Source organism: Clarias gariepinus, chromosome 11 (genome assembly GCF_024256425.1).
Source record: "Clarias gariepinus isolate MV-2021 ecotype Netherlands chromosome 11, CGAR_prim_01v2, whole genome shotgun sequence".
In the NCBI taxonomy this organism is placed as follows: domain Eukaryota; kingdom Metazoa; phylum Chordata; class Actinopteri; order Siluriformes; family Clariidae; genus Clarias; species Clarias gariepinus.
Genome location: NC_071110.1, coordinates 14,929,102 through 14,953,187, shown reverse-complemented (window position 1 = coordinate 14,953,187; position 24,086 = coordinate 14,929,102). Strand labels below are relative to the sequence as shown.

The following is a 24,086-nucleotide window of genomic DNA, read 5'->3' as shown; positions in this document are numbered from 1 at the left end:
CCTACACACGCTGTAGTGGTAGACCAGTCATAAATCACCGCGCCATCTGACCAATCACAGCAGTGAGGCCTCACGGAAAGGACAGGTTTATACAGCCTGAATCTTCAAACTGCTTCACACGAGTCGTTTATGAATCATTTAGAAATGGGGTAAAATTAAATCTATTTTTGGAGAAAACTAAAGTGTTTTTTGACCTTTCATACTGTACATGTAAACCTTTTTTTTAAGAGACTCATTAAGCAATATTAGCAACCTTTAAAATGGCATAATTGGGGCAGTTTAATAGTTTTCAGCTGCCAAAATTTATATCCTTTTATCCTGTAGTAACTTCTTATGGTGTTATGGTTTTTCCAATATTTATTCCTGATTTTACATTTATTTTGACTACTGGTTTGTGGGATTTTTTTGATATTGACATTTGTGACCTCAGTCACATTATAATAACTGTAATCACATGCACCTTGTTTAGTTTGATTAGTTGGAATGCAACCACAGGGAGGGCGCAATCCAGTGTCTTCTTGTGCCAGTCCCAAGTCTGGATAAATGCAGAGGGTTGTGTCAGGAAGGGCATTCGACGTAAAACATTTGCCAAATCAATGATGTGAATCACGAATATAATTCCCATACCGGATCGGTCGTGGCCCAGGTTAACAACGACCGCCACTGGTGTTGTTGATCTACAGGGTGCTGGTGGAAATTGGGCTACTGTTGGTCAAAGAAGGAGAGGAGGAAGGCGTGTTCGAAAGCAGAGAGAGAAGAGGAAAGGCAAGAGTTTAGGAGTGATAGTAGGGACTTTAAATGTTGGGACCATGACAGAAAAGGTAGGAGAGTTAGTTGATATGATGCAGAGAAGGAAGGTGGATATACTGTGTTTCCAGGAGACCAGGTGGAAAGGTAGCAAGGCTAGAAGCTTAGGATCAGGGTTTAAATTGTTTTTACCATGGTGTGGATAGGAAAAGAAATGGAGTAGGAGTTATTCTGAAAGAGGAGTTTGTAAGGAATGTTCTAGAGGTGAAGAGAGTATCAGATAGGGTGATGAGTCTGAAGCTGGAAATTGAAGGGATAATGTTCAATGTTGTTAGTGGTTATGCCCCACAGGTAGGATGTGAGTTAAAAGAGAAGGATAAATTCATTCGAATTCATCTGCACTCAGGTCGACTACATCTTGTGTCGACGTTGTAACCTGAAAGAGATCAGTGATTGCAAAGTGTTGGTAGGGGAGAATGTAGCAAGACAACACAGAATGGTGGTGTGTAAAATAACCCTGGTGGTGAGGAAGGCGAAGAGGACAAAGGCAGAGCAGAGGACAAAGTGGTGGAAGCTGAGAAAGGAAGAATGTTGTGAAGTCTTTAGGGAGGAGTTGAGACAGGCTATGGGTGGTCAGGAGGGGCTTTCAGTTGACTGGACAACTACAGCCAATGTGATCAGGGAGACAGGTAGGAGGGTACTTGGTGTATCATCAGGTAAGGGGAAAGTGGACAAGGAGACTTGGTGGTGGAATGAGGAAGTCCAGGAGTGTATACAGAGAAAAAGGGGCTAGCTAAGAAGAAGTGGGACACTGAGAGGATTGAAGAGAGTAGACAGGAGTATAGGGAGATGCAGAGTAAGGTGAAGGTAGAGGTGGCAAAGGCCAAACAAAGAGCATATGAGGACTTGTATGCTAGGCTAGACAGTAAGGAGGGAGAGGTGGATCTGTACAGGTTGGCAAGGCAGAGAGATAAAGATGGGAAGGATGTACAACAGGTTAGAGTGATTAAAGATAGAGATGGAAATGTACTGACAGATGCCAGGAGGGTGATGGGAAGATGGAAGGAGTACTTTAAGGAGTTAATGAATGAGGAAAACGAAAGAGAACAAAGAGTAGAAGAGGTGACTGTGGTGGAACAGGAAGTAGCAAACATTAGTAGAAGTGAGGTGAGAAGGGCGTTGAAGAGGATGAAGAGTGGAAAGGCTGTTGGTCCTGATGACATACCTGTGGAGGTATGGAAGTGCTTAGGAGAGGTGGCAGTAGAGTTTCTGACAAGTTTGTTTAAAAAGATCTTGGAAAGTGAGAGGATTCCAGAGGAATGGAGGAGAAGTGTATTGGTGCCAATTTTTAAGAACAAGGGAGATGTGCAAAGCTGTGGCAATTATAGAGGTATAAAGCTAATGAGCCAGACAATAAAGCTGTGGGAAAGAGTAGTGGAAGCCAGGTTAAGGGCAGAGGTGAGCATTTGTGAGCAGCAATATGGTTTTATGCCTAGAAAGAGTACATCAGATGCAGTATTTGCTTTAAGGATGCTGGCGGAGAAGTAGAGAGAAGGTAACAGGGAGTTGCATTGTGTCTTTTTAGATTGCATCTGACAGGGTGCCAAGAGAGGAGCTGTGGTATTGTATGAGAGGGCTGGAGTGGCAGAGAAGTATGTTAGAGTGGTGCAGGACATGTATGAGAGCTGTAAGACAGTGGTAAGATGTGCTGTAGGTGTGACAGAAGAGTTCAAGGTGGAGGTGGGTCTGCATCAAGGATCGGCTCTAAGCCCCTTTTTGTTTGCTCTGGTGATGGACAGGATGACATATGAGGTAAGACAGGAGTCCCCATGGACTATGATGTTTGCAGATGACATTGTGCTCTGTAGCGAGAGCAGGGAACAGGTGGAGGAAAATTTGGAGAGGTGGAGGTATACTCTGGAAAGCAGAGGAATGAAGGTTAGCCGCAGCAAGACGGAATACATGTGTGTGAATGAGAGGGACCCAGGAGGATCGGTGAGGCTACAGGGAGCAGAGGTAAAGAAGGTGCAGGATTTTAAGTACTTAGGGTCAACGGTCCAGAGCAACGGAGAGTGTTCAAAGGGGGTGAAGAGGCGGGTACAGGCAGGTTGGACTGGGTGGAGAAAAGTGTCAGGTGTGTTGTGCGATAAGAGTATCAGCGAGAATAAAAGAAAAGGTGTACAGGACAGTGGTGAGACCAGCAATGCTCTACGGCTTAGAGACGGTGGCACTGAAAAAAAGACAGGAGGCAGAGTTAGAGGTAGCAGAGCTGAAGATGTTGAGGTTCTCCTTGGGAGTGACAAGGATGGATAGGATCAAGAATGAGTTTATCAGAGGGACAACCCACGTTATATGTTTTGGAGATAAAGTCAGAGAGGCCAGATTGGGGTGGTTTGGACATGTTCAGAGGAGAGATTGTGAATATATTGGTAGAAGGATGCTGAGGTTGGAACTGCCAGGCAGGAGGTCTAGAGGAAGACCAAAGAGGAGATTTATGAAAGCAGTGAGAAAGGACATGAAGTTAGTTGGTGTGAGAGAAGAGGATGCAGAGGATAGGGTTAGATGGAGGCAGATGATTCGCTGTGGCGACCCCTGCAAGGGAACAGCCGAAAGACAAAGAAGAAGAAGTTGGTCTATTTATCATCTATGATTTTGTTTGTCATTGATCATACATCAATGCTGGCCCAGTTCGGTTCTCTTATGTTACCTGACTTACCATTAACCTGGCTTTCTGTTATTTTGTGTTTGCATTAGAATGCATATTATTATTATTATTATTATTATTATTGTTATTATTATTATTATTATTATTTGCTTTCTAGCCCAGGAATTGTCCTTTTCCTAATCTCTTTCTTATTATTAAATCATAAACACAAGGCCTGCGTTTTTTTAGATGCTGTACTGGGTTTCTTATGAGCTCCTGTACAGTATACAGTATAAGTCATTGTGCTTTTGGAGTAATCTGGTAGACTGGACACCTCTGGGAAGGTTCACCCTTGTCCCGAAGTTTCTCAATTTATGGATAATGGCTCTGATTGTGGTTTGCTTTTTAAGTCCCAAAAACTTAAAAATGGCTTTGTAACTATTTAAATTTTCCAGATTCTTTAGATCTTGTTGCTTTTTTATATCTTTTAACCTTTATGCCCAGATAAATTAGGAGTTGCATCAGGAAGGGCATTCGGCATGTGTGCAGATTAGATGGTCCACTGTGTTGACCTCTTGAGGGGGAAAGTGAAATCTGAAATCCTAAGGACTTTTGCTTAGTCTCACAAGCAGCAAACAACACTAAAGGGAGAACTTCATCCGAGCCACTTCCACTATTCATACAATACTTCCCCAGCATAGACTGTAATGACTGGTGAAACTTTTGTAATGTCCTCTGTAAGTCCCCTGTAAGGTGGTAAGGGCTAGACATTTTATTAACTTCTAACAACTGCATTGCCTAAGCAAAGAGTATAAAGGTAAAATTAGACTTCTGATCAGTTTTCAAATTTCTTTGGAAATTAAAAATATACTGTAATTTTAAGTGTTTCAATTTAAGCAGCCTTTTTACAATGGTTTGAGGGGTAATTATATGATAAATGGTATTGCCTTCCCGAACTAAGTGTCAGCACGCATGATGGTCAAGGGAAACCAATTTGTCATCTGTCATTTTCCCCACACATCGCTAACCTTACTCGCTCTTGTAGATTTCTTCTTCACAATATCAGAAGAATTCGCCCATTTCTTTCTTCACAGGCTACTTAGGTGCTTGTTCAGTCCCTTGTTATTTCAAGACTGGATTACTGCAACTCACTCCTGGCAGGCCTCCCTCTGTCCACGATTCGTCCTCTGCAACTGATCCAGAATGCAGCAGCACGTCTCGTTTTTAACCTTCCCTGGTTCTCCCACACCACACCACTCCTTCGCTCCCTGCACTAGCTTCCTGTAGCTGCCCGCATTAAATTCAAAATGCTGATGCTTGCCTACAAAGCTAAAAATGGCCCAGCACCCACTTACCTCTCTGCTCTAATTACACCACGCACTGCACCACGTTCCCTCCGAACCTCCAGCACTGCTCACCTCATTCCACCATCTCTCAGGGATCGAGGGCGGCATTCATCCAGGCTCTTTTCTGTTCTGGCACCTAGGTGGTGGAACGAACTTCCCCTAGATGTCCGTACAGCTGAGACTTTGACTATCTTTAAACGACGACTCAAGACGCATCTGTTTCTCCAGTACTTGAACTAACCCCCCCTCCCAAAAAAATAAAAATAAAATCTTCCCAGTTATGTTGGACTAATGGCACTTAGTTATTAACCTAGTTAACCCAGTGTAAGTATGTATCCAATGATGTAAACTTTAAAGCACTTTTTGTAAGTCGCTCTGGATAAGAGCGTCTGCCAAATGCCTAAATGTAAATGTAATTTTCACTTATGAAAATCATGGACTAGTGCAATCAATCAAAACTCTCTCAGGTCAGCATAAGGTACCCCTATAATTATAATAAGATGTAAGAAGGCAGTAGGGGTGGTTAGGTTTACCAATTTTCTGACGTTTTACAGAAGCAGCAGAAATCGACATCTTTGTGCAAACCAGGCCAAAAGTGTTTTAAGACCTGTGATGCCTAAGTGACCTGATAATGGATACTCATAACGTGCCCTGAGGAGGTGTCAGAACATGGGAGGGACCTCAACCTGAAAAGCATCGTCAACAGGACCATGTGCATTTTTGTCTATAAAGCCCACAGTATTTTTAGAGCACCACCTGGACATCCAGCGGCTCATCGACCATAACTGTAAGCTACAGTATGTCACCACGTCGCATTGGGATGGGACCAGAGCATACTACTTCATCGGACATTGCCTTCACTAGTTTAAACACCTCTGTAAAGTTAACCCTTGCTAACCTCTGACTGACGAAGGCATATATCGTTAGCTCCAGCATGTATCACTATCTTTGAGATCCTATGCTGTCCTAGATCCCTAAGATTACCTGCTATGTTCGATGCTCTGGCTCCCGGGATACGCCTAACCACTGCCGCTGGTGCCCCAAAAAGGCCTAGCTAATTTCACGTATAGAGTCTCCTATAACCAGAGCTTTTTCAGCAGGTGGATCACTGAAGAAAAAAAACCTGTTGGAAGAGCAAACCTGTTGGTGATGTAAGGCTGGATGGAGCTGCTAGGCCATGGAAACCCAGTTCATGAAGCTCTCTATGGACTGTTCCCATTTTAGCTAATCTAAACGCCACATGAAGTTTGGAGATCTGTAGCTATTGACTCTGCAGAAAGTTTGCGACCTCTGTGCACTCTCAGCATCTGCTGCATTATGCTCTGTGATTTTACATGGCCTACCACTTTGTGGCTGAGTTGCTATCATTCCTAATTACTTTCACTTTGTTATAAAACTACTAAAAGTTGACTGTGGAATATTTAATAGTCATCCGTTACATCCTATTGCAGTACCAAGCTGAAATTTACTGAGCTCCCTAGAGCAACACACTCTTTCAGAAATGTTTGTAGAAACAGTCTGTATGCTTAGGTGCTTAGTTTTATTTATCTGTAACCAATGAAGTGATTGGAAAAGCTTAATTCAATTATTTGGATGGGTGAGTGAATACTTTTGACAATATAGTGTATATCGCGCGCGCACGTGTGTGTGTGTGTGTGTGTGTGTGTGTGTGTGTGTGTGTGATGGAGGTGATGGAGGATGGCAGGCAAAGGAGGAGTACGTAACCAACTCCCTTCGGCATGACACCATCAGGCATAGTTCGGTGCGATCGGTTTTCTAAGGCCGTGCACCTGGTGGCCCTCGCCGGACTTCCGTCAGCCAAAAGGACAGCTGAGCTAATATTAGAGTCCGTCTGCATGGGTTCCCCAAGGACATCGTCTCGGACAGAGGGCCAGAGTTCACCGCCAAATTCTGGAAGGACTTCTGCCGTCTGATCGATTCCACCTGCAGTCCATCATCTGGATACCACCCACAGACTGGATACAAACGGTCAGATGGAGCAGGCCAACCAACAACTGGAGCGCTGAGATGTTTTATCACCGATCGTCAGCAATCCTGGGCTCGCTACCTTATCTGGGCAGAACTTTTCACACAACCTCCATGTATAATCTGCTACGAAGCTAAGCCCATTTGAGGTATGCTAAGGCTTCCAACCTTCGATGTTCAACCACCAGGAACCGGAGGTTGATGTGCCATCAGCCCAACAGTTGGTCGCAGGCGTCGGCCGCTGGGGAACCAAGCCAATCGATCCATCCAACAAGCCAACACCCGCTATACCACCCAACATCGCCCCCTCCGGGACGATTGTACCACATAGGTGACAAGGTATGGCTCTCCACGAGAAATCTCCATCTTCACACTAAGTCATGAAAATTATCATCCAGGTTCATCGGCCCATACCGCATCACCCTCCGGATAAACCCAGTGACCTGCCTGCGGCGCCGCGGATCTATCCAGGATTTCACATCTCTCAACTTAAACACTTTAACACCTCGCCCATGATAGCTCCTCCTCCCCGCATCAACGACGGTGGTCCCGCCTACACTATGCGTCGGATCCTCGATTTGCACCCTTGGGGCAGAGGCACCCAGTACCTGGTTGATTGGGAAGGCTACAGCCCAAGGAACGGTCTTGGATTCCGGCCCGGTTAATTCTCGACCCCAAACTAATTTAAGACTACCGTCGTCGGGTATCCTCCACCCCAGGACCATCAGGAGCCGGTTCTGAACAGGGGGTACTATCATGCACACTCAATCTGCAACCGGTACTAGGACCCGAACCAGAAAGTATAAGAGGAGTAAACAAACCACAGCACAATCATTGAGCTCACCCATGTCGGTTCAGACTGTTCATCCACCATTTCGTGAGTACTCACTTTCTTGGGTTTTGCTTTCTGATTCGCGGGTTAAATTTGTGTTTTTCCCTTGCTCCCCTTTCGTGAGAGTCCTTAGACTAATTCTTAAATTCTAATAACATTATTGTTTATTGTATTTTACAGTTGATATGGCTCAAATTTATTCCCTCAAGGTTTGCGAAATTTCCTAGTACTTGAAATACCTCCTAGTACCTCCTATTTTTTATTCCCTTATTTATGGATTGAAACTTAATGAAATACGGAAGCATGTTATGAGATTGTTCCTCAGACACAGCTATGTAAAGTGTAAAAAGTTTTTGTTTTGTTTATTTAAATAGCTATTGCTTTCACTGTATTTTTAATAAAGCTGATATGTCTAAAATCTAGACTGTTTGTGCAGCATAGACTATTTATCTAAATTTATTTAATCCATAGGATGCTCCCATCTAAATGAAAACATTTTTTCCAGAGAACACCCAAAGAATTTTATTTAATTGCGGAAGTTAGTTTTTAATATTTTTTTCTAGCTATAACTCTGCTTCAACAGTTGAATGTTAGTCCAATGTTACATTTCTACAGTACATTAGTGAATGGGAAGTAGTGAAAGCAGGTAAAATCCTAATTCTCGTTCATGTTTAGGTGTTTATACAGAAGTGGTTTTCAAATAAATAAATCAACTGGAGTCCTGCAAAGCAATTTTTTTAATATGACTGAAAATTAGTTTCTCCTACTGTAGGTCACTATAAATGCTGCATACATGTATGCATTTCAATAAAAAAAAAAAAGGATATTTTCAATTCAGTTTTATTTGTATAGCGATTGACATTAAAAATTTACATTATCGCAAAGCAGCTTTACACAATCAAAATATTTATTTAAGTTTGTGAATGTAAAATGTGAATGTGTACAGTATAAATCAAAATGATAAGACTGTCCCTGATGAGCAAGCCGAGGACAATGGCAATAGTGGCAAGAAAAAAAAAAACCTTAGATGGTAATAAGAAGAAACCTTGAGCGGAACCAGACTCAACAGGGAATGTCTTGGGTTACTTTGCTGTAATCCTGTTCCCTGAAAAAGCAGGAACAAGTTGCTGCGTGAAAACGCTATGGGAACGCTCTTCGCGCGACAGGTTGTTGAAGCATATGTGTCAAACACGCCAAAAATTCTTGCATTCATAACTTCGGTCAGGTGATGTCATTTGATTAGGTGCACCTGGAGGTTATAAATAGGCATAAACCCGGAAACGTCCTCAGGTAAATTTTTGTCTGAAAGGACGTCCAGTCATGCATAAAGTGCGGCATTGGAGCGCAGCATCTCGTTCCCGCTTTTTCAAGGAACAGGGTTACAGCAAAATAACCCGAGACGTTCCCTTTCAAAAGCTACACTTGATGCTGCGTGAAAACGCTATGGGAACGAGAATACCAACGCCGCCGCACTGCAAGTGTCTGGACCCCTAGAGTTGTGTAGAGTAGCATGCTGAGTAGCATAGACATTCAAACTATAAAATCTGACAAATGTGTGCAGAGAGGACCAACCTGCCGCATCACACACTTGCGGCAAGGGGACAACTCTTGCCAGTGCAATTGATGAGGCAATCCCCCTGGTTGAATGAGTCCTGGGATGGAATGTCGTCCCCTGCGCCTGATACAGAAGCTCCCTCCTCACAGGAGAGATATTAGATCTGAACACCACACACTGGTCGACCAACAGGGCGCTATCAAGCCTTTCGACAGACTTTTGCCAGGACTCCCGAGAGCAGAGCTATGGAAAGAAATGCAATAGACGCAGTCTGGGCCACATATGGGCCTTCGTCTGTCTACTTCGGGGTGGGGTTTTCAAACCCCATGTGTCACACTTTGTCTGGACAGCAAGTCTGCTCCCATATTCATATGCCCTGGAATGTGCGGCCGAATCCCATATGAAACCTATAATATGTCGGGCTTGAGCAGGAAAGAGAATGCTGGAGTTGAGTCTCAATCCTAAGAGTTAAAGTGAGCTAAAACGCTAGCTGCTAAGACTGAGCCAGAATCGGCCAGTCGTCTTTGTAATTCAGGATACGGATGCCCTGGAATCATTAAGCCAGGGCTGCATTCGTACATTTTATATATGTGCGGGGTGATATGGCTAGGCCAAATGGAAGGACCCGATACTGGTAGGCTTCGCCCCCGAAAGCGAACCTCAGAAACTGTGTTCTGGAAATATTTCTGCATGAAAATATGCATCCTTCAGGTTGATTGTCACAAACCAATCCTCTGGTTGGATATGAGAAACGATTATTTTGGCTCTCAACATTTTGATATTCAGCCCACAAAGATGTAAAATTAGACGCAACCCCCCACCCCTTTTGGAAACCAAGAAATACTGACTGTAATAGCCTGATTCTCTGTCTGGCAGGGGAGCATGTTCTATGACTGAATCTCTACAGTGCTTTGTACCTAAAGAGACATACCTGGCAGTAGGTTCCCCGCTTACAGCTTGTCAAAAAGGGGCACAAGTTTTGGCACTTCGCTTCAGAGGGTTGGGGGTGTTAGATGTTCGGCATTCTGAAACATGGCAGGAAGGAACCGAACACCTAACATTTTGCTGGAGACCGCTTCTCCCTGAAACACCAGTGATGGCGGAGATTGAACCACGGTCTCCTGAGGGTGCAAGAAAGGAGTTTATATTCCTTATTGGAATTTTTTACGCGCCCCCCCCGGGGGTAGAAACCCCCATGGTCCTGGGCACTTAAGCCTTAGGACTCCTTTTTAGAGGATGCTCCTCAGGTCTGGCCTCCTTAAGGTAGACTGCGAAACACGGTGTATCCCGCCCTAATCTCTACAATGGCTGGGCTCGCCACACTCTCCTTTTGCGCTTCACGCCTGGCGAGCACCGGACCTGGTCGAGACTGACAGTCCCGACCCCTGAGCACGGCTGGGGAAAAATCTCACAAAGGCCTAGGGCTTTAGAGCCAAAAAGGCCGGGAGGTGAGATTGGGGCATTAAGAAGGAAAGCTCAATCCCTGTCCCTAATGCTCATGAGGTTAAGCCACAGCTGTCTCTCCGTGGCGACCAGTGCAGCCATAAAAACAGCCGAAAGCACGGGCCGTCTGCTTGATGGCATGGGGAAATTAATTTGTGGCTCGGCGTAGCTTGACGTCATGAATTCTTGTCATGAAGTTTGCCAAAGAAAGGGAGGGGCCATCGTTGAGGCCCCTCTTTTGGCCACCTGACAGAAACCTGTCGTCTAACTTTGAGCGTTTGGGGGATTTTTATTTTATTTTATTTGTACAGCAAATCGAGGTGTAAGCGTTTGACCACGCATGCACCTCTAATAACTCCTGATACGCTCACGTTTCTTCTGCCCCTTCACAAGAAGTGCCGGAGCGCGCTTGAGAAGTAAATGGTAAAGGCTCATGATCCGGCGAGAGAGCAAGAGAAAAGAAAGATTCTGTCTCACGCCTCTGCCAGATTTGCACACAAGAAATGGGACTTTAATAGAGAGGAGATTGCAAAGCTCACATGCTCCCTCAAGCCCAAGGATAGCGTGCTCATTTGGGTGAAATGGATAGCAGGTATTAATCTGCATCATACTGTGTGAGACTGGAAGTTCAGGATAACAGGAGATGTGTTTAATTTAAAATGGAGTCCAGTTCGTTATTGGAGGTTCAGGTAGACTGTATGAAACTCCAGTCCTAAAGTATCGAGTCCTCAGTATTGAGTCCTAAGTCCTCAGAGAACGACTGCCTGCATCAGCCGAGGACAGGACAGTTTTGTTGAAAAGTGGAACCGTAACATATTACAATCTAATGTTTTTAGGATTGACTGTTAAGAATTTAACAATGCACATAATTATTCGCTGAAGGACAGAGACAGAATTGGTACTCTACACATAATTAGGCAAAAGGCAGATAAAAACAACTTACAAGTACTGGTTAATTGCATGAACGTATATTAGAATTGGTCCATAACTTTGATAATGCATCAAACTGTTTTTGAATTTAACTTGCTTAAGTAATAATGGGTTATTGTGATAAAATTATGTTTTTCACTTGGGAAGGAGTCTTAAGAGAATTGTAAGTAAGGAGGATGACAAGGCTAGTTATAAAACAATCCAATAATTACTTCATTCGTAAAAACAGCAAGGCATGGCATATTTATTCTTTAATTTTTTTAGGAAACTAATGCAATGCATCTAAGATTTTAATCATATTTATCTGGCCAGAGTTAAAGGAATAATAAACAACTAAAACAATTAAAATCTTAAATAATATAAACATTATTTTTATTACTTTATTTTACATTTAAATTTTGATTATACTAACTACATGATTGTACATGATTTATTTTTTCTTTAAGAGTAATAAACGATATAGGACACATACTGCTGTGGTCATTAATTAAACCTAACTACTTTTTCTCTTATAGACTCAATCTAGAATGGATAATGTTTCCAACATCTTAGTGTTCTCCCTGTCAGGATTGAACGTAACCTTGGAAAACAAATATGTTTATTTCTTATTGACCACACTGGTTTATTATGTTATCTTATTGTGCAATATTATTGTTATTGTATGCATTGTTTTAAATAAACAGCTTCATGAACCCATGTACATATTTTTGTGTAATCTATGTATAAATGCACTTTATGGCACTACAGGCTTTTACCCTAAATTCATGTATGATTTATTGACCCAGTTTCCTGAAATTTCATATGCTGGTTGTCTGATTCAGGTATTTGTTATTTATTCATCTGCTTTATGTGATGTATCAACTCTTACAGTAATGGCATATGACAGGTACATGGCCATATGTAAACCACTGGAGTACCACTCTAAAATGAACAACCAAAAAGTTGTAAAATGTATTATTTTTTGTTGGCTTCCTCCTATTATTTGCATGTCTATTGTATTGCTGTTAACAGCCAGACTAACCCTATGTGGCTCAAATATTGAAAAAATGTACTGTGAAACATGGGCTGTTGTTAAACTGGCCTGTTCCTCTACAGTAGTTAACAATGTGATTGGTTACATAATTATTATTGTTTGTTTTGGACATGCAGTATTTATTGTTTATTCATACATTCACTTGATTAGAAACTGCAAAAAGTCAAAGGAGAGCAAATACAGATTTATGCAGACTTGTGTGCCACATCTACTTGCTTTGTTTAATATTGCTGTTGCTTTGTGGTTTGATGTGTTGTACAGTCGATATGGGAACACATCTATTCCTCAAAATTTGCGAAATTTCATGGCATTGGATTTCCTGTTAGTGCCTCCTGTTTTAAATCCCCTTATTTATGGACTAAAATTGACCAAAATACGGAAGCAATTGTTAAAAATGATCTTCAGATTCAACATTGCTATAGGATAAACTGGAGATGTAGCATAATGTGCTGTACTGTATTATAATGTTTTCAGTAAGCCATTAAAAATCTTTTTAGCTACTCATTTAAGGAACAGTGAAAGCACCTATTTAGCACAATAAACCATTCATACAGTATGAGTTTACATTTGCAACTAGAAATTACGTTCTTTTTAATTTTAAACTTACAATAAAATATTTTTCTGATATTTAGTATCCCACACAATAGACATAGCAAGATTCTGTTATCTGATAGTACCTGATGTTGACAGAGTTTATGTAGTTATAATTATGTAATTTTATTTGGAGTTCTCATCACATGGAGGCCTCTAACTGCAGCTGAGGATAGCCCTGTGTGGTGACGTGGGAGGGTTCTACTTTGAAGATGGTCTTGACCTGGGCTTATGCAAGCAGATTTTCTGCGATTGCTTATGACTGCAGTCGATCAATACTTGAATGAAACTGCCACAAACAGTTTTGTACTCAAGCCACCATAAATAAAAGTGGATCTTATATTAACCTAAACACATTTACTGTTCTATTGAACTTCCAACCCTAGAGCAAATTAATATATCAAGGATTAAATTAGTCTCCTATAATTTAATCACCCAAATGAGGATGGTATCACCCTTTTGAGTCTGGTTAAAACTGATAGTTAGAATTTATACTTTTTTCCTTACCTTTTTCTATTGTATTTCCATATATTATTTTGTTTGTTTGTTTCCTTGTTTGTTTTATTTTTGTAAAGCTGCTTTGTGACAATGTCATTGTTAAAGCACTATACAAACAAAGTTTACATAAAGTGAAAAAAGCACAAAAATAGGGGTAAATAAACAAATAATTAAACAAAACTTTACACTTACTATTCACTTACAATGTGTACTGTAACTATTACAATAATAAAATAAGAATCTATCCAATTAGACTAAAACAAAGTTTTACATTAAAAAAGAGTTATGGATTCAGGACTGACTGACTGCAGTTGTATTTAACATAGTACAACCTAAAGCTAACAGCATTAAGTAGTTTTTCTGCATTGTGTAACAACCTTTTATTTGTTAGCTTATAGTTAGTTTAGTTTCAAAATAAATGAAAAATGTCATCTACAATAAAATCCCATAATTTGGATTAAAATATGAAGAGCATATAATTAGATAATTAATGAGGTGTTTAATATTTTTTTGATGTAGTGAGTTAATTTTCATTATTTAAATAACCGCATGTCATGGTTTTCCCAATATTTTTTTTTTCTATTTTTTACATTCCTTTTGACTATTGGGTTGTGGAATGTGTGACGTTAGTCACATTATCATAAATGTATTCACCTGCACATTGTATAGTCTGATTAATTGGTCTATTTTATTGCCTATAATTTTGTTTGTCATTGAACATGCATCTGGTGTTGCCATCAGTGCTTGCCCTGTTTAGTTGCCTTATGTGCAGTGGCTTACTTTTGTTTTTTTGTGTTTGCATTAGCATGCTCATTGGCATTATTATTGTTCTTTAATTTCTAACCTATGAATAGTTATTTTGTTTTTGTTTGTATTTTGTTTTTGTTTTTTATGATGATTAAACTTCAGCATATTAAAGGTCTGCATTTACTGTACATGGCTTTGTAACCCTTTCCAGTTTTTTTTATCATTTGGGCATTTCACTTTTTCAGCCAGGTTCTATTTAAGTGGATTCAACAGATCTGGCAGGAATCAGGCATGGGCAAGTACCATGTGAGATACAGGTAGTCCCATCGGAGAGCGTTTTCCCCATAATTATTATTTTAGAGAAGAATTTAAATGTAAAATTTAAATAGAAAATGCTCTATTTTGATAGCCCAAAAAATAAATCCATAAAAATAATCACTACAAAATATAAAGTAAAAATAACACAAATTAACCTGCACTTTACCTTTAAAAAAGAGTAAAAAATAAATCCCGACAGATAAGTGTTTCTGTTTATGCGCGCAGGCGCTGTGTGTTTGTGTGAAGCAAAAGTAAGAGGAGACCCTTACTTTCAGCCCCTCAGCCTGTCATTATGTGCGTTATATGTGTGTGAGCACACGTAATTTGACACCATACCATTTCACACACTCTCTCTCACTCTCTCTCTCGCTCTCTCTCTCTTTTACCTTTAGTGAGTGTGTGTGTGTTTGTGTGTGTGTAAAGCAGAGAGGGGGTGCTTCATGATACATGATACTCGGTACTGGTAAACCAAGACTTGTTCGTTTTGCAAGTTAAAATGTAATAAAAATCTTTGCTCGCCTTGCGGAACACCCACAAACCACGTTACTCACAATCCAAGGTTTCATTGTATAGGAAAGGAAAGGTTTAAAGGAGGGAGGATGGAACAAAAGGGAAGAAAAGAAGTAGAAGGTGCAGGTGCAGGTCCAGGGGCAGTGCCTAGCTGGCATGCGGGCACTCAGCTGGCGAAATGTGGCGGTGGGCAGAGTGGCAGAACGGAGCACGCCAAAGCAGCGCTTTTGCACCCTCCTTAAACGGTTCTTCTCACGCTGTCGATGGCCGACCTGGCCCCTCCCAGGTCTCTCCGTGGCCTTTTCCTCTTCAGTGGCGAGGACGCGAAGGCGGGCTCGGTGTGGCAGTGAAGGTGACGCAGGAGTTCGCGCAGTTGTCTTTTTTAAAGTCCCTAGCATGCCACTCTCTTCTGCTCCACCGGACCCCGGACTAAACTTTGCGCCTTGCTTTTATAATGCGGAACAAGCCAGCCAGAATAGGTGGCTCCGTTCCTCTGCATACCTCCAGAAGGGGGTGCTGCCTACCTAGGGAGCCTACAGAGTGAGCGAGGAGCGATAATAGATTTGAGCACACGCCCATCACAGGCGCATGCTGTGACATTATAAATATACAAAGTATATATAATAAATTTATATTAAACTGTTTTTTTTTTTAGACTCTATATAAGCAGCACTTCATCTCTTCATTAACATAGGATACCATTTTTCACGCTCCTCAGGGGCAACATGTGGCAAACTGACAGGTGGTTTCACAAATTGCTGTCCACTAACTTTTTATCTTTAGAGGTAATAGTAGAGTAGAATTTCTCTATAGTTTGGCTTTCTTTGGCTGTCCTACAACATATAAAACATAAACATACCATTGAAAGAGCAAGTACTGACCAATGTACAGACAAAACATTTCTTTTATTTATACAGATTTTAAAAAATTGTTTAGGCGATCATGTAAAATTCTGTCTTTGACAAATTTCTATTTTCTTTTCTATATTTTTATATTTGTTATATTTTTTTTATATTGATATTTTTTTCTTATATTGATATTTTATACTTATTTGTAAAGTATATTTGACTTTCTACAGTACATTTTACTAGTTAATCTTATTTTCTAACGTATTTCTTTTATTACAGTATATTTTACTTTGTACAGTATATTTTACTAGTTAATTTTATTTCTAATGTATTTTTTTATTCATATTTATTTCTTATGTATAAGCTTTTATTTTTTTAAGGTCACTCGCAGTCGTATAAGCATTTCACTGCATATCGTACTGTGTATGACTGTGTATGTAACAAATAAAATTTAAATTTGAATTACTCACTTACTTACTCACTTATTGTCTATACCACTTAATCCTGTATATTCTGTAATCCTGTATATCGTGGTGCTTATTCCAGGAAATTTCCAGGGCATGAGGTGGGGTGCCAATCCAGGGCACACACACATACATACATACATACATACACACTCACACACTACGGGCAATTTGAGAATGCCAATTAGCCTAATCTGCATGTCTTTGGACAGTGTAGACTGGCCAGTTGAGATTACTACTATCACTACTACTACTACTACTACTACTACTACTACGGGTCTCGTAATTTCCCAGAGAATGGTCTAGGAGCCTATGTAATCACCCTCATTTCCGGAAAGGCGAGAGAATGGGAAACAGCAGTACAGGATGAGAGGACTCTTAGACCCATTAAGGGATGAGTTATCAGCACAGGAACTACCATCCAGTTTTCAGGACCTCATTGCCCTAGAGCATCTTTGAAGGTTCTCTTATATATAGTTTTCAGGACCTTATTGCCTCATTCATCTTTGAAGTGAGCTTGCAAGCATCTCAAACAATAGTAGCACAACCATGGCACCAGGTCAGTCTAATTCTAATTTGAATTCTAATTTTAACAATGGACTATTGGACCAAATGAGGATGGGTTCCCTACAATGTACTGTACAGTAATGGTTGTAAATTCTGACCTCTCAAAAAAAGACCCTAATCTCTCCCCACTCCTTCCACTGGCATGTCCCCCTTCCAGTGCTATTTAGGATACCAACTGCTATTGTTCGCTGCTCAGGAAGAAGAGGCTTCAGTTGCAGGTACCCAAGCTTTCCACTCATGATATACCATCATGTAAATTGTCCCCCAGGTATATCGGCCCATTCATCATTACCCAAATTTTCAACCCATGCTCTATAAGACTGCCTCTGCCATTATCTGTAAGCCATATTTACCCAACATTTTACATATCTCTGATTCGTCTGGTCTTAATGTTCCACCTGGTGGTTTTAATATTCTGGTATACTTATTTTGTAGTTGAAAAAACAAACTTTACTTCTAGGAATGTATTATAAAAGTGATGCAGTGTTACTTTCCATACCCAGACCTTGTTAACATGTCTGCTAACATGTTAGCTGCAGGTACTTATTAGGATATGTTTAAATGTATGTTTTTTTTTACAGCTTTACTGTGCAATAAATGTTTTTTGTTATATGATGAACATTCTTTCCATTTTACCAACACACACAGGTATAGATTACATTGAATTTAAAAATATTGATAATTAATTTAAGCTGTCCTGTATTTGTTATTTCCAGGAACACACTAAAACCATTTGCTGATTTTTTTTTCTGTTTTGTACATTATTGTAGATTTCAAATGACTGCATTTGGCAGTGATGGTAAAAAAAGAGAAAATATATATTTTGAAGTCATAAGGGGTCTGTTTAAATTGTTATATTACATTTTCCTGACACTATATTCATCTAAAAACTGACTAATCAAATCAAAGTAACAAAATTAACAGGTGTTTGTGCTGTTAGCATTTCCGGTATTCACAGATGGACAAGTATTTTATCAGCATTGTAGAGTTTTTACATTTTGCATATTTTCTTACACATTTCATACTCCATTCCTTAATTTTCTTTTGAATCTGTAAAGCTTAAAGTTTAACACAATAATGGCCATTGTTAAAAGTGCTAGTTAAATTGAATTGAATTGAATGACTCAATTGTTTTGGTGTATAAACTTAAATAACCATAGAGATGTTTGCCATGCCCATTGAAAAGTGTTGTCCCTCATTAAATCCCCCATGGCAAGCTATGCCTTCCGGAAGACATCCCCCATGCTTATTTGAACACTGCATATTCCTCATCTGAAATTAACTTTATATAGGCTAGAGAATCAGACTCTTACTAAACAAAACACAATACAACTAACAGTGATCATGCTGTAAATCCGTCAAGTTTTGCAGCAACATTTGCAAAAGAAGTTGTAAATCATTTAACAGATTATTTTTTCGATTTCGATTTATTACCTGTGAACTATGCTACTGATTTTACAAACCTTGCTGTATGTTTTGGTCACCATATATACTATAAAGGACTGATGGAAAATTCCTCTGGAGAATTTATGTTTGTACTTCATGGATTGAATGACACAAAAATCAACAAACAAATTTACTTTGCACTTGGCTTCATTGTCTATAGTATTACTCTGTTTATAAATATGATACTTGCTATTACAGTCATTCTTGACAAAACACTTCATGAGCCTATGTATATATTTTTATGTAATTTGTTTTTTAATGGAATAATTGGTGCATCTGCCTTCTATCCAAAGATCCTTGCTGACCTTTTATCAAAATATAATGTTATATCATATATAGGGTGCCTCTCACAAGTGTCCATAATTTATTCTTATTTGTTTTGTGAATACACGTGTTTAACCGTCATGTCTTATGACAGATACATGTTCATTTGTAGGCCTCTGGAGTATCATTCCATTATGACACTTCATAAGGTTTTACAATTATTGATTTTAACTTGGTTCTGCTCCCTACTAGAGTCCTCTGTTGGTATTTTGTTCACTTCCCAACTCCCTTTATGTGGTAATGTCATTGACAAGCTGTATTGTTCTAACTGGGAAGTTGTTAAACTGTCCTGCACAGATGTGACTGTGAACAATGTGTATGGGTATTTTCTACTATTCTCTCATGTATCTCAAGCTGTTTTCATCATTGTGTCATATATTTGCATTATCAGAGCTTCCTTAAGGTCCAAGGCACAGTGGGCAAAATTCATGCAGACTTGCCTTCCCCATTTAATATCACTTATAAACTTTAATATTGCCCTGCTCTTTGATGTCATGTATGCTCGTTATGGCAAAAGCCAGGGATTGCAAGCTCTGCGTAACATCTTAGGTATTGAATTTCTTGTTGTACCTCCTCTCTTAAACCCAGTAATATATGGATTTAAACTAACCCAGATTAGACAAGGGCTTTTAAAAATGTACTGGCATAGATGTAAAGCTTTGCAAAACAGCTGATTGTGGTGGTCTGGGAAAACCCTTAAAATGGTAAAAATGGTTTCTAAATGGTTTCTAAAGTACATATTTTTCCATATTGTAATGTATTTACTTTTGCAATTATAACAATCATAAGTTTTAGCGCTTTAAAATCTGAAAAAAGTAAAAAGATTTCAAGAATTCATTTAAAAATTTTAAAGATGTGATATGAAAGAATAAGATGCCCACCTTGCATATATTGCATTGTAAAAACATTTCAGAAAAACAGTTAACAATGAGAAATCTTTTTAACTATCAGCAAACACCACATTGTCGCATCACCTGATTTCATGTTTTCATTTTTTTCCCCCATACAATGCTTAAAATCGGAGCATCATTCAACTGATCTCCGTCTTACATTGATAGGAAAATAATCAATTATTAATACAGTCAGTACTGTTATATATAATATTTTTTTATCCTACCATCCTATTTATTAATTCATTTAATTGATACTTTAAATTGAAACTAAAAACAACAGTAATATCAATAAACTTGGTAATTAAAAACTAACCAAATTCATGTCACTCTGAACATAAATATTGTAACTTTAAATAGTTTTTTTTAAACAGGATAAAACCTGGCATAGATCCAAATAATGATTAACCTATATGCATAATTTTTATGCTTTATGCACTGTACTAATCATATTCCACCATTATCTGTTTTTTCATGTGATATTTCTGTATATCTTTATTCTCTCTTTTAATGCCTAAAATTACAGTTTTGCCATGGAACATCCAGAAGAAGACAAAAACAACTTCCCAGAATTTAAAATCATAATGTTTGCTTAGAGTATACACAGAAAAGTTATAGAAGAATGAAGAATTAGTACTACTACTACTACATTAAATTTTCTATTAAGACTGCAAGATTAAAGAGAACTAAATAGTTTTCTAAATATTTTTTTTTAATAAAACTAAATGTTGTACAGAAAGCATGATACCTCCACAAATGCCTCTGCCTTCAACAAACCTATTTCTTTGTTAATTTCTATATCTCAAATACCCATATTTTTTGAAAAAAAAAGAATAAAAGAAAATTTTGTCAAAAAATATTTCTGACCTCTTTTGATTAATTAAAAAAAAAAAAGTTATAAGAGTAATTATATATACAGTAAATCCTTTAAATATACAACTGCTTAAACTTGAGCAAATGAAAATAATGGATAGATATATTTGCAGGCACAAGGACGTACTTTACTCATCACCTCATTCACCATCTAATGGCAAAGGCATAAAACTGACTACAGAGTGAGTCAAAGAAATAGTCAATAAAAAATAAATACAAATATATTTATTATATAAGAAAAGAAAAATATAAAAAATATATATAGTTGCAAGCAACTGAATATTTATTATATAAGAAAAGAAAACTCTAAAAAATATAGTTGCAAGCAACTGCCCAAGCACCCTGCCCCATTGCCACACTGGTGCTCCAAAAAGAGAGCGGACACAGTTGGCACAGTGGGCACATGCATTTAAAGGGGATATCCCAATATCATTATGACATAATTTTCGTGAAGAGGGGAATTTTATGTTTAGATGTCCAAAAAGCCCCAGATTTCACTATGATGTCCCTTAATGTTATGTCACTCAGTGTGATGTCACTGAATGTGATGTCACTTAATATAACTTAATGTCCTACAGAAGTTATTAACCACTTTTTGGCATAAGTTTAAGGCATCATCACCAGTGTTGGCAGACTTTACTTTTTAAAGTAACTAATTACATTACAAAATTATTTTTTGTAGTAAAAAGTAATCAGTTACATTACAACATTACCTTCTGATAGAAGTACTAGAGTACTTTTCCAGTGCAGAAAATAAAATCTCCTTTGTGATTCTTCATGCATGTTGTTTTAGTCAAAACCTTTATAAGTATTGTACCATACTCTCAAAACAGTGAAGTTTGGCCCATAATCTGTTAACTACTAACATCAGAAATAACAGAAGCAAAAAAAAAAAAAAAAGAAATAACAGAAGCACACGCACACACACTAACGGAATCACTGCTGTCTGGCTCATGGTCAGATTACATAAATTGTCTGAATAACGGATTACATTTTTGAAAATATAATTAAATAACTGAGTACTTAAATGGCATACCTAACGTGTTAAATTACCCATTATATCAAAAAAGTAATCCAAGTACTCTAATGTTTAACTTTGTAACATGTTACACCCAACACTGATCATCACAGCTGACCCATTTGAGATACAAAAAATCCCTCTACAATTTTGCATTCTCAATGTTTTTAGGTCACATAGGCTCAGTTTGGTGGTGATCGCATAAATTCCCTAGAAAGAGTATATCAAATTCCTTGATTGATTTTCTATTGAGTTGAGTCCATGACATGCAATGTAAAAGTTGTTCAGCTCAATGAGCTATACATGAGTACCAGGCATCCTAATGGCAGCAGATTCCAAAATGTCTGCCAATGAGTTTTTGAGCATGTTAAGATCGCTTAGGTCTTAGAGGTGTCCAAAATGTGTCTGCTATTGTTATAGTTGAGATACAGCTGCAGTCAGATATTTACCTACACTCAACATCAACTGATTTTTTTTTTCTGAGGGAAGATGTTGTAAAACAAATATATTTAATAGTGGAAAATCTCAGGAAAACAGATTGGTTTTATTAGGGCATCCTACATTTATACACAAATTCACTACATCATTCATATCATTATAACTTTCACATACTGTATGCAGGGCAAAGGAAAAGCTTCCCTTTTGGTGTAATAATTTAACCTCCAAAATATTGCACACAATCTTATACTGTACTACTATCCACTATTTCTAAGAGCACTGCTTTCCTTAAGATCTTGGAGATGTCCTTGAATTCCATGGCTGGGTGGAATCTGGCAGTAAGATTCTTTTAAAGCTGGGCCTCTAAGCAGAAATATAATGAAATTATTCTGATGGATATCTAGCATGGAGGACATGTTCAACACCAATAACAACACAATCGTCAAAATCCCCAAATAATTGGGCAATATAAAAAATGGGTGAATGTAAAAAGTCTTTATTTTGTAAAATAAACAAAACTATTACTTAGTCCAGAATTAGCTTTCAAAGCATCCTCATAATTAGTATGCAACTCTAGGTGCAAGTCTGGGTCTTGTTGTTCATTAACTGTTTGAGGAATTTTAACATATAAGATAAATATCTATCAGATATCTATCTTTTTTTGGAGTAAGAGTAAATCGAGGTCACATAAAAACCACTATAATTGGCCGTAAAGAAGCTAAATAGATCCACAGCTCAAATTAAAGAAACACAGGACAAGTATACCTATAAATTTGGGTTTTTCACATGCTCTTTTCTTTTTACACACTATTCTGGATTTTTATTTTATTTTTTTTAAAGAAAAATCTCTTTTGACCCTATACCTGAGCGACTTGCTCTAAACCTGATGCTACCTAAATGTCCGTATGGCATGTGCTGTGTCTAGGGGGCCTATACAGGTGTGTGCTCAGGTGTCACGCATCTCCTCTGATTATCTTCCTGGTGTTGTCTAGCAACTGCCTGTGAGGGTGGCCATGGGTTTGCCAGCCTGAATGGCTGCAATGTGTAGCTGCCGTCGGGTTTTCCTGTCACACATCCCCCTCCTCTATGAATTGATCTCAACATTTATATATTTGGGGCCCGTTTCTCTCAGAATTCCTTGATGATCCTCAGGTCCAAGACGTGCCAGGCTGGTGGTAGCCATGAGCACTCCTCTGGTCCATATCCTTCTCAGTCTACCAAGTACTGTGTTCTGTAGCTCCCCAAACACATTTTAATTCTATGATTTGCCTCACCTTGAACACCAATGGATTCCAACAAAAGGAGGGACCATGAACAGGCCACCATAGGCATCACCGTAAGAACTCTAGGGTTCTTGTTACAATGTACAGTACAAGGGCTATAATGTGGGGAGCCAGTATGATGCTCTTTATGACTGCATCTTAGAGGTAGGAGTTCTAAGACTGGACAGAGCATTAGTCTAGACACTATCTGGACAGAGCATTAGGTTTTGGTTCTTTGAGCCCAGTCTGTATGACAGCGCATAGTCAAAATATGCAAAGAAGAGCAACCACTTGGCTTGCTGCAGGTTTAGCTGCATGGCTGACTGGGTGTAGTCCAGGTTCTGGTGGACTGTCTAAATCAGGGCCTGGTGTTTTTTTCTTTCCAGCCAGTGTCACCGTGCTGCCAAGGCTAAATTTATGGCCAGGAGTTCACTGTCTCCTTTGCCATAATTTCCATCAGGTGGCACATTTAATTTATTTAATTTATTTCGTGATGTTTGTTTATTTAATATTGCCATATTACATACTCCATGCAAATGATAGTCTCACCCTGAAAGAGGTATTGGCCATAATGTTATTTTGTATATAGAGTGTATAAAAAAGAATCAAAATACCACTACACCATTATCCCTTAAAATAATCACATTTTGTTGCTTTATAGCCGGATATGGCAATCTGGGATTGTTGGAAAGTAAATAAATGAGCATAAGAGTGCATTGTAATCTGAATGCAGGAGAAGTACATGCAAGTGAATCACCATCATTTAAAAATAAGAT

General features: G+C 38.9%; 2 protein-coding genes across 2 annotated transcripts; both read left to right on the top strand.

The window, feature by feature from the left end:
• The first annotated feature begins 12,007 nt into the window (after positions 1-12,007).
• LOC128533321 (olfactory receptor 1500-like) lies at positions 12,008-12,943 on the top strand. The gene has a single exon (XM_053507563.1). The coding sequence runs from the start codon at positions 12,011-12,013 to the stop codon at positions 12,941-12,943; it is 933 nt and encodes a 310-aa protein (XP_053363538.1). The 5' UTR covers positions 12,008-12,010.
• A 5,621-nt stretch (positions 12,944-18,564) lies between these two features.
• Positions 18,565-19,503, top strand: LOC128533599 (olfactory receptor 142-like). The gene has a single exon (XM_053507885.1). The coding sequence runs from the start codon at positions 18,565-18,567 to the stop codon at positions 19,501-19,503; it is 939 nt and encodes a 312-aa protein (XP_053363860.1).
• The last annotated feature ends 4,583 nt before the right edge of the window (positions 19,504-24,086 follow it).

Coding starts and splice junctions, on each gene's coding strand:
- LOC128533321 (XM_053507563.1), top strand. CDS start 12,011: ATGGATAATGTTTCCAACATCTTAGTGTTCTCCCTGTCAGGATTGAAC.
- LOC128533599 (XM_053507885.1), top strand. CDS start 18,565: ATGGAAAATTCCTCTGGAGAATTTATGTTTGTACTTCATGGATTGAAT.